The 18,294-nt window shown below is 33.7% G+C and overlaps 1 protein-coding gene across 1 annotated transcript in view; it reads right to left on the bottom strand.

Annotated features, from left to right (window-relative positions):
* LOC119834099 (tetratricopeptide repeat protein 7B) overlaps positions 1 to 5,329 on the bottom strand; it is a 13,909-nt gene extending 8,580 nt beyond the window's left edge. The window contains exons 1-8 of the mRNA XM_038358385.1: positions 5,087 to 5,329; positions 4,288 to 4,567; positions 2,945 to 3,059; positions 2,039 to 2,187; positions 1,586 to 1,691; positions 962 to 1,084; positions 324 to 521; positions 6 to 87 (exon numbers count right to left, since the gene is read on the bottom strand). Coding sequence (XP_038214313.1) covers positions 6 to 87; positions 324 to 521; positions 962 to 1,084; positions 1,586 to 1,691; positions 2,039 to 2,187; positions 2,945 to 3,059; positions 4,288 to 4,567; positions 5,087 to 5,213 — 1,180 coding nt within the window. The 5' untranslated portion in view covers positions 5,214 to 5,329. The remainder of the gene's footprint in view (positions 1 to 5; positions 88 to 323; positions 522 to 961; positions 1,085 to 1,585; positions 1,692 to 2,038; positions 2,188 to 2,944; positions 3,060 to 4,287; positions 4,568 to 5,086) is intronic.
* Positions 5,330 to 18,294: the final 12,965 nt, after the last annotated feature.

Below are 18,294 nucleotides of genomic sequence, written 5' to 3'. Positions count from 1 at the left end.
GGGGCGCGGCGCGGCGGCCGTGGCGAGCGCGCGCTGCCGCCAGATGTGCGCGCACCCGAACGAAAACTTCATCGCGCGCTCCAGCGACTGCGCGCCATCCAACATCGAGTAATTTAACATTTACTTGTATGTGCAATACGGAAGCCGATTGAAAATTATGTGTATTCACATACAAATAATTTCATTATAAATAAATTAACATTATCATAAATTTCATTCATCATTTTATTTTCAAAATTCATACTCATATTGTAAAAGGCAAAGATCTGCATGTACGTATGCGTTAGATAGATAATGTTGTGTGTGTGTGTGTGTTAGCGCACCTCGAGCACGAGCGGCAGCTGCCCCCAGCGCAGCGCGGCGAGCGCGAGCAGGTCGGCGAGCGCGGCCGCGTTGCGCAGCGAGTGCGCGCGCGCCAGCTCGAACTCGGCGCTCTGCGACAGCACGGCGTCGCGCACCGCCATGGCCTCGCCCACCACCAGCACCAGCACCACCTCCTCGTACTCGTTGCGCGGCACGAACTGTCGACGCACACGCCAACCGTTCCAATATGCAACGCAATAACTTTGCCTAACAATGACATAGCTATATACAATTTTTTATTCATACTCAACTTTACTACTTTCACTTAATATCTGAACAATATCATTTCCAATCCATTCAATTTTTGGTAGAATGTATGTATTTATCAATCTGGTCACTTAAATGCAATGTAGTATATATAGATCCTAGCAAGGGGTTTGATAAGGTGGATCATTTACTGCTACTTACGAAGTTGTCAGTGGTTGTCATTCACGAACTAAATATAGCGGTTTGCTACTAACTTAAACAATCAATCTTTAAAAATTACCATTAAGGGTTATGAATCGCATCCCTTTGTAATTACTTTGGGTATTCCCCAAGGATCACACTTCGAGCCTATTTTTATCAACTGTATAATAGTTGAAAAAAACATAAATACCTGATTAATAGCGGCATACTTCTTGGGCTTCCACGGCCCTTCGGCCACGTGGTCCTCTCTCCGGCGGGACAGAGTGCCTTGCGACTGCGCGGGGAGCGATATCTTCTGTGGCGCTTTGTACACCTGGAAATCCATTTTGTGACTATATTAAGTTGGCATCCATAAAACACGTGAGGTGTTTTTTTTTTTTTTTTGACCACCTCTCTCTCCAACGTAAGATTAGATGAGATTTGATTCGAACCCCTCCCCCGTTTAACCACCTCGCGTAATTTATGGAATGCAATGCAACATATAAACATACTAGCTGCACCCGGCAAACGCTGTTCTGCCTTACTCTTATCGTTTAGTGGTATGAAAAATAGATGTTAGCCGATTCTCAGACCTACCCAATATGCTTACCAAATTTCAGAGGAATCGGTCAAGCCGTTTCCGAGGAGTATAGAGACTAACATTGTGACACGAGAATTTTATATATATAAACATATGAGAACGAAAAACTTGATCACGCCCTTCCATGTAAAAAATTATGCTTTCCCCTAATATTACAAACGCGTATATAAGTCTGCCTTTCTGTCTCACACTTCTTCACGCCTAAACATTATGGACTTGGTTCCAATACTTTACCTGTCCCGTGACTCCTCTCATGAGGACTTCAGCTAGTTGTCTGGCGAGGGTTAATCGTAGCGCCTGCGTGGAGACCGACTCCACTGCTGTAAGCATCTCTCGATACCTGAGATTGATATTGAAATTATCTGTTATTAGTTCTCTGTCTCTAGTGGGTATATCAGATGGGTAGATTACAAAAGAAAATTTTCTGCCTTTCTTTATTTTGTATTTCTATTTTCTGTAATCAATTTTCTGTATTATTGTCATTTTTTTTAACTGCGCTATTCTTAGTCATGTTTTATAGAAATTTGCCGCTTATTGTCGCTATTTGTTTCCACTTTAGAATATGGAGTGACACCTCCCTTAAAAAAAATTTTCAGGTATCTTTTTTCTTTTTGCAGATTTTTTTTTTTCTTATTTCTTAAATTTTCGTTCATAATCACTGCATCCAGCCAGCTCACTGCAACAGACCTGTCGATCGCACAACTGAGGCGGCCCGCCCGTATGTGCAGCAGCGGCGCGCGCTGCAGCGCCGTCTCGAGCGTGGCGCCCGCGCGCGCGTTCGTCGCGCGCTGCAGGTACAGCAGCGTGAGGTCCGACGCTAGCTCGAAGCTGCGTATCTGGAAATTGTCATTAACCGGGTTTTACTTGTCTCTTTCCGGGGATTTTTTCTCGCCTTTTTTTTGTTGTACATAGTTTCTAATAATAAAAAAAATAAATTAGATGTTTTCAAATAAAACACACAAATATCTGCTTTTTAGCTGTGCTTAAATAAATATAATAATATTTATTACATAATATAGACAGATGCATAAATGATCAAAAAATAAAATTATTCAAGTTTCTCCATGCACCATAAGACAACAACCATTACAGCGACCTCGATGACTTGGATTGATATATAGCAGGTTCAGTACCCATAAGATAAAATGGGAATATAGTACTAACACCACGCTGTCCATCTGTCTGTCTGCATGAACTGTGGAATTAGTAGTACCACGATAAGTATTTCTATTGTCGTTATAACAATAAATGATAAGGAAACAATGTTTAGTAATGGTTCACACTATCAGAGATTGGATGGATGACACATTTCTTTTACTTTTAATTAAAAAGCTAGTTAAAATTTATTAATAGTAGTCTCAATTTTTGTAGCTTAATTTATTTATGTAAGATGTTTAACACTTCTTTAACAAAAACTTTTATAACCTAATAATAATTTAAGAGATTTTTAGCCAAAAGTCATTTTTCTTAAATAAATAAAGCAGTTTCTAAACGATACAAAAAAAACGAAAGTTTTTCTATGACAAATCCAATTGATAACTAGTGTGTTCTGAAAAGGATTATTATAAAACACAATTAAAAACAATATCTTACCATCTCAGATTCTTTCTCAGCTTGCTTGTACCGGCTTGTGGCAGCTGGCAATGCAGTCTGTTCTAAACATAATCCCTTAATTGCATATGACTCTGCCACTATTCGAAGACTTCGTCTGAAAATTTTAAATGTAAAATATATTAAATGCCATGTAACTTACAAAATAAAGGCAACTTAACCTTAAAGGTCCTATGAAAATATTTATACGGAAAAAATGGCATCTGTTTAATCTGCTAATTCTCAAATCAGGTAGATTCTGGTAGATTAGATCATTTTGGAAGATTTTCTTTCATTTTATGCATTCTAAAGGGCAATGTCAGCTTTATAATATGAATATAACATTTTAGAAATAGGTTCTCAACAAAGTTTTAAATTTTCATTTAACACACCTAGCATCAAATGAACTGAGACAATGTTTTCATACAAAAGAATAATATTTAAGTATAGTAATATCATCCTTTAAATCACGTCATTACATCACCGAGTCGGCGCACGCGAACATGACTCATATGAGCTTATAATTTGAATATAGTCTTAGAACAAGTAGAAATTAAGTAGCCTTTTCTTAGCTAACAAACAAATACAAATTATATTTTTCAGAATCAAAATAAATAAGCTAAAGAGCAAGTGCATAAAAATTGGACACCCCTCCAGTTTAGTGACCGTGCCAACTGTTGCTTAACCTCAATTTATTGTTATAGCAGTTACAAAAGTTCATTATCAATGAAAATTTCAACTGTCTTAGTATCACGGTTCATTAAATTACAGTACTTAAGATAGAATAAAACACTACTTGTGAAAACATAATTTTAATAGGCTATAAAAATGTTTATTTATCCAGCACCTTGTGTTAATGCTTGTTTATCATAATAAAAATAGAATTCTAAACTACAAACTCCAACATGCGCGATTCCAAGGTCATCCAGCTCTTTGCCAAGTAGCTATTCAAAATCAAGTGTTTTTTAAACAACTTCAAAGAAAGAAGGGGGCTCTACATTCAATTACATTTACTTTTTTTGTGTTTGGTACCTCATAACTTTCTGCCAAATGAACAGAATTTTATGATAGTTGTTTCTTTGTGTGTTCCCATTTAAATTTAGTCTTGTTCTGAAGGCTGTTTAGTTTTTCGTTAAAAATAATTATTAAGTCAATCAATCTTTTTCATTGCTAATATTGTACTGATTTAATGTAATAATAAATTATTGTAATAACATTGGATTCCAAAATCTGGTTCTAAAAGCAGAAAAAAATAGAGCTAGAAGAAACTTTTGAATACTCCTTCCTTATAACTTTGGATATTACACTTTTAATATCATATCAAATATCATACAAACAACACTCACACAGGCAACTCTTTCTCCGTCAAAGTATTCAACTCGGCTAGCTTATAATGTTTCAAAGCATCGTCGTAAGACCCACATGCAAAGTGCAACTTTCCAAGCAGAAGGTGAGCATCCAACGCCACCCCTGCCTTCTTTCCAGCTTCATCTGTCGCTAATGTCAAGTAGCCTTTGGGATCGGAGAGTTCTCTCTGAGCTCTCTCTATGTTTTCCTTGATTGGTGGCCATTCGTCTAAATAAGCTTCGAGTTTGCCTTCCCCAATGAGGAAGTGAGCTAGGCTTTCTGCAACAATAAATATTTATGTACTCTGTTTTGTTCCTATACAATAAATTTAAAGTATATTGTCAGTGTATATAATTTAAAGTGTAAGTCCTTTTTCCTGCTGATTAAAGGGAGAAAAAAATTCAAAAATTTTAAAAGTAGTTTATTAATTTTGCTTATCACCTAAATGGTTAAAATTTAAATTTTCATCTAGAAACAGACTTTCAAATTTGAAATCAGTAATGTTTAAAATCCTACAATTATTTAGCTAAAATAGTTTGAAGCATTTTTTTTTTATTCCTGTATTAAATATCTCTTACAATATAAATATATAATTGAATGTTTGAGCAAAGTCCATTATTTATAAACTTGTTACAAACATAAAATTGAAGCAAAAACTAAGTACAACGGTTATATTGCCCATAAAATGTATAAATGTTTTTATAAGTATAATCTGCACATAAACTACATTGAAATTGAATCCTGGACGGTTTATTAAATTAAACTAGGTAATTAAGAAGGTGTAGCAACATTACATACCGTGTTGTGGAGACCTGGCCTTGAGCTGCTGAGCCAATTCCACAGCCTTCTTCCAATTGGACTCTTCTCTGCTTTTTTCGATATCAGTCTCGTAGCTGCGAACAGCATTTTTACTTCTCGATGTCATTTTAACACCAGCTGATGTAAGAGATGTCACAGCATTTATTTAGAATTTATCACTTCACTTGAACATTACTAAACCTCCCCGAATTGCAAGAGAATCCTCGAAAATTGAAGGCCAAATCTGACATATTAACAGTTTTGACATTTTATTGGTGTGTCTATATTAAAAAATTAGTTGTCATTGAAATAGATGGTTGGCTTTTAAAAAATAAATTAATTAACATAACATCTCGTAGTAATGATAGGGACTTATACATAAAATTTCACTATTTCTCTCCATTTGGATATTTATATTAACTACGACAGTTACATTTTTCCATATAAGTTTTAGAACGATACACGTTCTGCAACGCCAAAGATTATACATGTTAGTTTGATAGATGGCGCTACTGGTTATTGTTGAATGTTGGTACAATAAGGTATAAATAAACCAATATCTATGCAAAAAGTAATGAATTAAAAGCACTTTCAAACTGTACCAAGTACATGATAGATCTAAAATACTATGAACATACATAGCATAATGTTATCACATCACTCGTTGATGGTAAAACCAACTATGGAAGCACAATACTGGACGTTGTTGTAGAGCGACATTATTTTTAAATTGCAATTCCTGGAGCATGAGAAACGATTACTTATTTCTCAATTTTTATTGTGGGAGTCGAGCACGCTTCGGCATGAACGGGGCCAGGTCGCACCGGAGAAGTACCACACCTCCACAGTTTAGTTTAGTGAGTGGGGGAGCCGGAGACTCACATCCTTTTCCCTACTCTATCCCTTACCCTATCTGAGCCTTTGCGAACCAGCTCAATTGCCCGCTATGACATAATAAAAATTAAATTGATAATTTTAAATGTTATCTGAGGATTATTTTATAACATAATAAATTGGATGGTGCAATAGGTAATAAGTAACTTATGCAGGTACATAATGAAGTAAGTATATATTATAAGAACCAGAGGTAAAAAATCTATTTTCCAATAATAATAATACATAACTGTAGGTTTTTTATTTAACTTCATATTGCAGTATTTATGATACTAGGCAATATGGATGTTTTAGTGGTAAGTTATTTTTTTCTATTTGTATATTCGCCAATCACGTAATAACTTAAGTTGTCATTGGATAGGTCATAGGTCTTTAAAAAAAATAGGGATTTGTCAAAAGGTTTTTTCTTAAATAAATGGCTGAAGAGATACCTATAGACATCTAAAGTCGTAAAATGTCTTAATGCATCTTCGAAAATCCATGAAAAATAAACTTCTGTATTCTACGCGAACTTAAATAAAATATATTCACTCTGTAATCGCTTAATAATCAGCTTTTAATGTGTACGTAACCTGGTTACTTTTGTTACGCATAAACGTGTAAATAAACTACTTACCTAATTATTTTATGTTACATTTTCTACTTTATTACATTTTGACGTTGAAAATGTAATAAATATAGTTATAAATTATAATTGGAGTCGAAAATGCCGCGGCACGAATTGGGTCACCTACACAGTTGTGAGTGACCGGTCGTATTCCCTTACAAAAGGCGTAAGTATCATTTAGAATACATTAATTTATTAATTGACCTACATTGCTTTCCTTCCGACCCCTTGAAACCATTCAAGTAAATTTGATTATTTTTCCAGAGATTTTCGTTACTTTTCAACTGACTTCAAAATTGGGGGAGGCTTTAAATTCGACTGTATCTTTCTTCTGTAACCACATAACCGATCTTTATAATTCCTTTTTTTTTTAAACTGGCGCCTCCCAAGTGGTCCCATTTTAATTTGGTCTAATTTAAAATTTGAAGATTTACCTTTTAGTTAAAAATAATTATAATAGTGGTCTAGATACATTATTTATATAATATAAAGTGACAATCAATTGCATTGCCGTATCAAATAAACGGTCTACAAATAGAAACGGAGAAGTAAAAATAGTTTAATACGTCCTAATGCGGTGTAAAGCTGCGACGTCGCAAGTCGGCGGCGGCTGATACAGCGGCGACCTTCCTGGAGGCATTAGCTCAGCCTTCAAGGTGACATGGGATATAACCGCGATACTGTTGATAAACCTTTAATATGACAGCTAATTTGAGGAGTTTCGGTAAGTTGGGGCGGCGAATGTGAGATTGCCATTAGGTAATTGAATAAAACTTGCCGGTTAAAACTGTTTTCGGAAGAGGTGTTGCCAAATTGTTATATGGAGACATTTTATTAAAAATTCCAGTTTAATTTTGATTTTCTTGAGTTTGAGCTGTCCTCTTGGTTTTTATTTAGGAGGTTTAAAAAACTCTTTGTACAGGCAATACTAACATAAATCGTTCTTTTCCCTAATTTAAATTTAAATTAATTATATGCACATATTATTCTAAGTAGCCCTATTATACTTCAATTTTCTACATTTCTCCTTCATTTAGTTTTGATATCTCATTTCAGACATTTATGAACATCTTGATAATACTACTTCGATTAGATGAAAGCTTGGAGAAAACTAAGGTTTTGTCCAAATATAAGTTAATAAACTATACTAAAAATGGGTAACGGCTGTCCCGCGATAGTTCCGACTACATCTTCCTACATATTTTATTTAGAGAGTTTATCTTTTTTCTCATGCAGTTTTTAGAAGAATTCTATAAATACATAGTGTGTTCAGTAATATTCATTCTTATCCAAGTTAAAATATAGCGCAGTTGTGGGTTGTATAAGTGGAAAGTAAAGCAACGATGAGCTCCCATAATCCGATTACATTAAAAATACGCAGCGCGTCGCACTATGACAAAACCTGGCCAATGCAGAAACTAGTGCATTTTTCTAGATGTTTCATTTATTTTGTCCCTCTTTAGAACAGTTTCTTTATGGTTTCACTAAAAATCCGAAAGTCTTCGTTTAGACATCATCAGGCTGGTAAAACCGTGCTAGCCAACGACGGCCGAATTTGACAATTTATGATCTAGCGTTTTTATATTTAAGTTAAAAAGAAGTAAATATCTCTTCCACTAAATAGAGTTTAAATGCATACAACATAAATAGTATTAATTTCTTTATTACACTTATAATTACTCACAGGTACGTATATCAGAATTACATGCGATTAAAATGTAATTTATCAACACGGTTCTATGGTTTTATTGTTCAAATAGAAGACCTTACCGACTATCGATGTAATGAAACAATGAGAAGATATAAAGTTACCTAATATACAGAGTGAATTTCAATTATAATTACCGATAGCCTATAAAATAACGATAACCTCGTAAAGGATTGAGAAAATACCACTAAAAAACAAAGACACATAACATACAATCAGAGAATTATAAACAAACTGGCGACCCGCACCAGCTTTGCACGGGTGCAATAATGCATGATATATACACATAAACCTTCTTCTATAATCATTCTATCTATTAAAAAAAATAACACAAAAATCTGTTGCGTCATTTTAAAGATCTAAGCATACGGACACGCAAACTGCGGAATGCGACTTAGTTTTATACTATGTAGTTATACACAGAATGTATTATGTAATATATGATGTAATGTGGTACAATCGTGACGACACATCTACAAGAGCACATTTGAAAAAGACCAAGTATTTTTAACGTGACAGGGTTTGTTTAGGATGTTATATAAAAAAGGTTGGATAAAAGGGTTTTGTGAAACCTACAAACGTCTCGTCAAAATCGACGGAGGTAGCGATAATTTGTCACCGGATTTAGACATAGTTTTAATGTTCACTTATTTATATATTTACATCAAACTGCGTTCGAGAATCTTCCATATATTATGCTAGCGTGATCTTATATCCAAACAGTTTTATGTAGTTTAAACAAATTGCATAATTCCCCGAAACTCTAGCATAAAATAAAGTAAAGTCCATCAAACAAATTGAGCGGCGGAATATTGAATTGGCTCAATTAAATTAAACGGTTTCCGAGAGCTGGAAAAATGTTTATTTCCATTGGCCCGTTTCCGCCCGCAGAGATAAAATTGTTACCGTCCAATTTCCTCCTCGCTTTGTACCGCAAGTGCTAAAAGTTCATGCTTCTTAACATGCATCACGTCATGAATATTATTCGAACAAAGAAACTGAATATGCAAATTAAAATATATCCTAGTCTTTAACAATTACTTCTTATTCTACTAACAAGTAGGTAATCAGAATCAACATAACATAACATAAAATATAATGCAGGCTGGGTTCAATTATTCTATAATTATTCCATAGCCTGTTATTTTTGATATAAGAAATTTGTTTCTTAAAACTGTCCACAAATTGCATGTCAGGCTACATAATCGTTTATTGCCCGTGTAATAAACAGAATTATAAATAATTGTGAAGAACGGGAAGAAAATAATTACTTACCTACTTGTTATAAGTCTTATTTAAAGTCAAAAACTCTCAGTCCAATTATTTACTTATCTGAGAGAAGAGATGGTTAGTGGACATTCGATTTATAAATATTTTTTTCTTTTATAACTAACAGCTAACATTATTGCAAATGCAAAAAAAGTAATTTGACGGAAAGAAGAGACAAGGGGATTAAAAAATCATCAATCACTCTGGTGGATCGTGATTAGAGTGATAATTACTAAACTAAATTAATCTCAATAGACTTAGTGCTAACATGCGATGTTCTTGCGAAGTTATACAATGGATATAGCAGATAATGGCGTTCTTTAATGCATTATGTAAGCGGAATCTGTAATTTTAAATGGACAATATTTAGTTTTATGGAGTGTCGCCATTATATATGACACGCTCTTATATGATACTAACTTTATCTTATGGAGGAACTAATATATTTTTATTTTACTGCTTTTTTTGGGACACAGATTCACAGAGAACTATATTATACCGTGGACATACAACATGCATTTTTAAATAGTCACAGATAATAAGTACTTTACTGAATCAGTTCAGTTTTTAAGTAAATAGGGTACGTGTTAAATGAAACACCGATTCGATTGATTATATTGTTATAATTTTTTGCATACAACAAAAACATAATTTTCTTTGTTGTGTGCAACAGGTCACAGTCTTTTTAAATCAAGGTTCTCCAAAAAGGGTTTTTAAGTATTTGTGAATATTCTATAGGTTCGAGCCGTAAATTATTTGTATAACCCCTCAAAGGAAAGTGCGTCCTGGCTATCACCGTTTATCTGATCCTAATCATTTGATATTATTATTCTAACAGCGAATAAATTACTATACACACTTTAAAAAAATCAATACAACACGCAGGTAACAAGTGCATACAAAATACATATAGTTACAGAATCAAAGTCAATAACTGAACCAAAGCGCATCCATAAAACCTGCGTGCCGGGCGAGGCCGGGGGATGAATGACGCAGGTCAATGTCGGGCCACACCCCCCACCACTACACCCTCTCCCCCTCGCCCCCCCTCACACCGTACCTCCCCTCCCGTGCACGGGAAAATTGGTTTACGATTCGAATTGCAGCGCTGTTAATCGTTCAAGATCAAACGATATTAATTTTTTGTAGTGTTCATACAAGTAAGTTGAAGCAAACCAAAAGATTATCTTTATGGTGATAATTAATATGAAAGAGAACACGAAGGTTTATAACCATGAAATCGAAGATGAAGATCTTCATTAAATGGCACGCTTAAAATATTTTATCCTTTTTCTTTAACCCACGAAGAAAAAAGAGTAGTGTTATAATTGATGTCGATATCTGTTTTGTGTGTGCCTGCATATGGCATCTCTTAACCAGATGGACCGATTTCGATGCGGTCAAGTCAGTTTCCCTGTTGGTCCTTAGGTGTTTGATAAATATCGATCCAGCAGTGTAAGTGTATCGGCTCTTTTCCGAAATGACATTTATGAGTTTGATTACTTACTACTTTAATAATGTAATAAAAGGCTCGGGTAATTTTTAATTTAATTTGCTCTTCTCAATAAATTATACATAAAAGCGTAACGTTTGATTTAGCAATTAAGTTCATTCTTATCATTTTATATAAAAACAATTAAAATGATAAAAGCCATCATCAATGATATCACGGATGTCAATTACGACAAAGCAAAATGCATCATCTTCATCATCTAAATCATTTTGCGTGCTTATAATGTCCTGATACCTTGATAGATCCTCGTTTGGAAGTGTTGTTCAAAGAGATTGAATTCGACAAGTTCACTGAGTTATATCTATCGAAGATAGCATCTTTTAGATAAGCCTTACCTTATGCCATTATAATATTTAGCCTAGAATAACTGCCTCGTCTTATATAACTGATGGATTAAGCGATAGATGAGTTACGTATAATTTAATATTGTTATAAGATTATAATTTTATGGAATTCCCTCAGCACCAAAATATATACAAAATATATGATTCACATAGAACATTCCTCGTCAATATTGAAGGACAGAAACTTCAAAGTTGACGCAAAGTGATAAACATCTCAACTACGACAAAACTAAATTCCGATACATTAGTGAATCCACCGCCCCAAATGGGAGCTGAGCATGTGATGTGATTGAACCAACCCCTGTTGCTATGGCAACTGTATCCGTGCAACAGTTCTATGTTCATTTATTAATGTTGAAATTATAGCGTCACGCAATCCTTATTAAAAATTATTTGACATACAATATGCAGGCTTTCAATTACGTATTGACTTTTCACAGGGGATTAGAATTTTGGTTAGTGAAATAATTCTTATCATATCCCTGAAAAGAATCAGTTAATAACTAATCAGCTTCCGTATCCTTCAAAGCCTACAGTCTATTGTGACCGAGATCAGGACCTAATTACAATATAGTGATAGGTATTTTCTATATAGCATCGCTCTGCGAGCGGTGAAGAGGCGTAGTCGACTAGTCGAGTATCGCCAGGTGAGCTAGCCGAGATGAGCTATCGAGCGGCGCGCCGGCCTTGGCCCAATGCAGCAAGCGAATAATTCAGCTTTCGGCAACCCCGTACTTTCATATTCCTTTGTTTCGCTTCAACGCTGCGACATTTTAATGTACAATGGCTATTGCTTCGCTTTGTGTTTAGTGGTTCAGCGATACTGTTAAATATAGAACGATTAAACTTTTACGCGTTTTAAGTGTGCAATTTGGTTTCGCGGCTTTTTATGCAGTTATTGGTAGGTATTGAGTGTGAATTATTTATTTATTTTTTGATATCATGGTAATTTTCGTTTAGAATGTTTACCAATGTATATAGGATGCTTAGGTAAACGCTTAACAACTAAATTACTATTTCAAAGTTAACTTTGCTGTTTTGTAACTTGGAGTTTTTAAAATTTGACTCATCGGCATAGCTTTAATCATATTAGCATTTAAACATATGTATTATTAATATTATCGTTTTATATTATACGTTTTTGTTATTTATTATCAGCAATGATGAGTAGCATGAAATGTAACATAAAAGTCCAACTTTATTATAACTACATTTTTTGCGTAAATAGGTAATTAACACATTTCTTTTTATATAAGTGTTACAATAACAATGAAGTTTTATAAATATCTGTAAAATTAATCCCAATCAGTCTTGCCACGCCCACTCCGAGTCGCCCCGAGTGATGTAGCTGTAGATTAGATCAGTATTCCTCTCAACTTCTCCAATCCCATTTGATGTTACGAACATAATATTTGCAACTTTATTTCCTCAAATATTTATATGAACAAAGCACATTGTTTCGTATCATCAGTAATAAAGAATTAATTTTATAGACAAACCTTATGTTAATTATATGCAATTTTTGTGTATTTTATTAAACATACATAATAATACAGTTTTTGATACGCATAAGACTTTTTAAATGTGGTCCATCAGTCATTTTAATTATTCCATTGCAAAAAATATACAAAAATATAATTTTCTCTTAGAAAATTTCACAACAACAAATAAATACCCCATTAACTAATCGTTTTAAAAATAGAAAAAACATCATAATAATTAATCAATGTTCACAACGCTGTATCAAAGTTATTTACAAATAGAGCCGTTTGCTGAATGATATACACAATGTTTTAACCGAGTTAGCGTTCACATGATTGATCAGATGGCAGAACTAACAAATCACCACTTTGTATGATAAATGGAGAATATGGAGAGCCAGTTTAATGGCTTTTTGTGTTTCTACATTCATCTCTTTTAACTTAAACATTTTCTAACCATCTGTTCTATCTATTTTTAATTATGCTGAGAAATCGGGTGCTATAAGTAATTTCGTGGCTTCATTTTATCTTCTGTCTGTTTCGTTTTTGCGTTGTAGGTATCTTCCGTTAAAAGGTATCAGTAAATGCATAGGCAATTAAATGGATGAAATATGTTTATTAAACACAAAACTATAATTACGCAATTCAATATGGAAATGTTTGCTAAATTTGAAACTGCTATTTTTCTTCAAATTTGAATAACTGCAGTTTAAAAAGAAATTCATAACATAAATTACTCCACAACATAGTTATTGATTTCTACACAAACCTATGATGTGCCTAGAATAAAAAAAACAGCACATTTGCAAATGAAGAGACAGATCCACAAAAATCCCCTAAACATTTAAAAATTTTAGAATACAAAAAATCCAATTAAGAATTGTCCAACGAAAGAACAAAAACGAAGAAGCAATAAAATTAAAACAAAAAGAAATGACAAAAAGTCTGTAAGTAGGTGTAGGTGTTGGCGACTCACGGGCCTGTTAAATATTCACGTCCGCGAGTAATTAGTTAAGGGGCCATAGATTATAGATACGAAAGATAAATGGATTTTTTTTTATATTATCGAGCATTGACTAGTTGTAATGTAAAAGTTAAAGTGAGACATGACCATGAACAATGATCAAAGTCAGCAGATAAGGTAAGTGTTAGATTTTTCATTGTTGTAATCATAATTATATGAATTGAATGCATTGATAATTATTTGTTTTTTTTTTTTCAATGTATGTATCCAACAAGATAAAGAAATAATATAAAATCAGAAATGGAACTCGTTGAATGAAATTCGTGCGTTTAATATTAATACACATAAATTATAATATACATAATATCTATTAAATTATAAAATACTAGCTGACCCGGCAAACGCTGTTCTGCCTTATTCTCACCATTTAGCGGTATGAAAAATAAATGTTGGACGATTCTCAGACCTACTCGATATGCACAGAAAATTTCACGATAATCGGTTCAATCGTTACGAAAGAGTATGGTAACTTACATTGTGACACATTGTGACAAGAATGTTATATATATAGAGATGTATTTTATGAGATGAAGATGTACATTTCTATAATATATTAAAGACCACTATATTTTCAGAATGAATTAAATGAAATATATTTAAATCTATAAAAATATATCCCAATAAATTTAAAACGATGGTCACTACCCTAATGTTTCTAATTAGGTGTATTCAGTTTTGGGCGAGGCCGGAATACGCGAACCATCGGCGTAATTTAATTATCTGTGCTAATTTACCGCCATCGTAATTTATAGTCTGTGGAATGCTTGCCCATTGCGTATATTCTATTTGTAAAGCAGAACGTAGTCGTGAATCTTTGTTCGTGATGCAAAATGGTTATTTACTTGAATATATTCAGAGTGTGCTGATTGGAATTGAATTTTATGGACTTTTTAATAAAGTATTAAATAGGACACACACATAAAAAATTTTCGACAATATACAAATACAGAAATAGCTCGAGCAAATCAGAAAATTTTGTGGGCAATAAAACACAACTCTGTTTTTATTTCAGTGCTACGCTACGTGCTGACTACGGACACTGGCTACAGTCATGCTACGCCAGCGATCCCATACCCTCTACATACTAAATTTATTCTTTTTTTTCGAATAATGATGTCTAACGTGACATAATATAATTGCTAATGTTCTCAAGAACTATATTTAATAACCACTTTAAGTTATTCAATCTGTGCTTTTAGATTTAAATTAAAAAATAAGACGGAATAATGTATATTAATAACAGCTTGCTAACGATTTGCACTACATCATAGTGAAAATACGTAAGACACAAAATTATCAGAGAACTCCCCAGTTCATTCGAAATTAATTGAATTAATTAGCTTAACAATTAATTATTTGATACTTGACACATACTCAGTTGACTACAACGCAATCAACGTAAGCAGCCAGCTTTGTTCTATGACATTTTACGATCTTCTAAGACTCTGAATAACATCACATGTAAACAATACAAATATACATACAAAATCAATGTTTTCTCCATATGATTTAAGTTTACATATTTATTAGAGTAAATACATCAATTAACAAACAATTTCACCATTGCTCTTTCCAAATGAATACCGACTAAACAATTTACGAGTGTGACAAAATGGTTTCCCGGCTCCGCGCGGATGCGGGCGGTCGCCTCTCGTAAATTATTCACTTTGTAACTCTCAGGGCTTCGGTTGTATGAACAGGCGTGAATTTATAATTATTGTCAACGACATGGCGTATGAGAGAACTGTTTTCGTCGAACCGTTTTTTGCTGATCAATATACTTCTCAAATTGTGATGAAACTAAAGAATTTTAAAAGCCAATTTTTGTGACATCTACACTCGTTTAGAGATGTTGAATTCATAGTAGGATAACAACAATTAATAATAAGAATATATTTTACAGTTTCACATTATTAGATCTAGATAAAATTTAAGCACGACCACATAAAAGGCACAGCTTTGAAGTCATGAAAGTCGTTTTAAATGAACCAATTTGTTGGTTTTTTTTAAGATGACTTTACTAACGACTAATTTATTAATTAATAAACAGGTAAAACAGTTTTATGAATGACACTGCTGACAAAGCTAGTTTTATTAAAGCAAAAAGCATACATGGAAGGATAGTGCGATGCAAATTGGTTTAAAAGAGTATTAAAAATATGAAATGACATCGTTCTAACCGCAGAGTGCAAAGTTACGGAATTACACCCATGGGCTCGCAAATGTAGGGGCGTAAGGACCTTCACACAACACAGTAGGTACATATATAACAGTCCCAGCTAATTATAAGCCTGTATTATATATTCAGAACTCGCAAAAGTTTGAGCATTGTCGTCAGCATGCTCATTAGCCTCGACACGAGAGCCTCCATCTGCAAACTAGTCTAATTCCCCCCCTCCCCCCACACCCCCACTCCGATATTCATGAAATATTTTTAGTTTTGTTTGACAATGTTCTTTGAGTTAATGAGTTTTTAACAAATAAGCCGGCGTGTTTGGGATTGTGATTTCTGAAAGTAGGTCACCGAGACAATGTGGATGGTTGGAGGCTTTCATAATGTAGGAGTAGCACTCTTGAGATCAAAGAGTTGTATGACAATATTACTTGCTTCAGTACGGAGCGAATCAGTCGCTATTGGTGGACTGCGAAGGATGAACTTCTGATTATTGTGTTAGTCGCCAACTTGTTTAGTTCTTGTGAGCTTTCGTGTTGGGAGTTATACTTTTTACATACTGTCTGAGTATTATTTGTTTCTTCTTTAATTACGATATCCATCCATCCGAAGATAGTTTATTGAGTGACGTATTTTGATACTTATTAAAGGACCTGTCGAGGAATACGATGTAAAAACTGTTAATTAAGCATAACTACTATAGTAAGGCCTTATAACACATTTGAGTATGCATAGAACTTCCTTAATGCAAATATATATCAAATAACCAAAATCTCCAGATGAGTCATGAATTAAAATAACCTACTATTTAAAATACTCATAAATAATGGTTATACATACACCCATAATGCGAGCTAGATCCCATTTTGAAATGCAAATTTTCGTGAGCTCAAGACTGCAGGTCATGCAAGTTGACCTAATTTCGCGTGCTTTGCCTCTGTGACGTCATTTGTTATTTAAAAGCGCCCGCTACGAAACAGCACGTAGCTACCAGTTTATGGGATATAAAAACTGCTGCATAAATTATCTTTATTGAGAACTAGACTTCTTCTTCTGTAAAGTCTATGTAGATAATCGAAATTCAGTATAGAATAGCAACATCTCAAATAATTATTAGCTTTATTTATATTTTCCTCACCAACGAATGTAGTCTGCTGTCATCCAAGACGAGTTTTATAAGATACCAATCCATTGATATTGCAATTCCATAAAATTATAGGACCAATTACTTAAAATCCTTGTTATCTCTATCACCCTCAGAAATAAAATAATTTAAACATCAAACAGAATCCGAAGATTAATTTCCCATCACGACTAGTTTTTCACCTAATAACCTGTAAAATAACTCTAGATTTATGTGAACAGCTTACACTGTTATGATACGAAAAGATGTAACTTTTTCATGAAACTAAAACGACTTGTTCGCACTGAGGCGGAGCGCTGCATTTAGCGTAACAATAAGTGGAATTGAAACAATGCCTCTGAGTTTATGTAAATTGCAAGACAAAGCAAGCAAAGTGGCTATTTGTAGTTAGCTACGACCCTACTCGAAATGCGCTCAAACAATGGACTACTAATAGTACCTTGCTTTAATAAATTAAACATTTGCATCTTTATACGATACATACGATGTAGAGTAAAGCCTTCATTGATCTGGAAAAGTCACAAGATATTAAAAGTTAATTAAAAAGAATTTTATATATACCATATCTGCTGCTGTATCAAGTTTGTGATTTTGCGAGTTTGCGAATTCTCGAAAAATTTTTTATTATTTTACCATTTACCAAGCTTGGTACAATTAATTTGATTTTTTATTGAATGATGATACATCTCTATATATATATAAAATTCTTGTGTCACTATGTTAGTTACCATACTCCTCCAAAACGCCTGAAACGATTCTCATGATATTTTGTGAGTACATAGAATCATTGAATCTATAATAAAAAACTAATCATTGAATGAGATAAGAGATTAATCTGCTGGAATTCGGTAGCTGTATTGAATGCAATATGTAACATATACTAGAATATAAGAATACGCTGAATGCATGCAAAAGTTTTAGTATCGACACAACATGTATACAACATGTTGTGTCGATAGTAAAACTTTTGAACGATTTTTATTTATTTACTACGTACTTTTAATAAGGAATACATCAAAAAGTCTAGCGTGAAGCAAAGGAAATACTGATT

The sequence above is a fragment of the Zerene cesonia genome, chromosome 18 (assembly GCF_012273895.1).
Source record: "Zerene cesonia ecotype Mississippi chromosome 18, Zerene_cesonia_1.1, whole genome shotgun sequence".
NCBI lineage: Eukaryota > Metazoa > Arthropoda > Insecta > Lepidoptera > Pieridae > Zerene > Zerene cesonia.
This window is presented reverse-complemented; position numbering and strand designations above follow the sequence as displayed.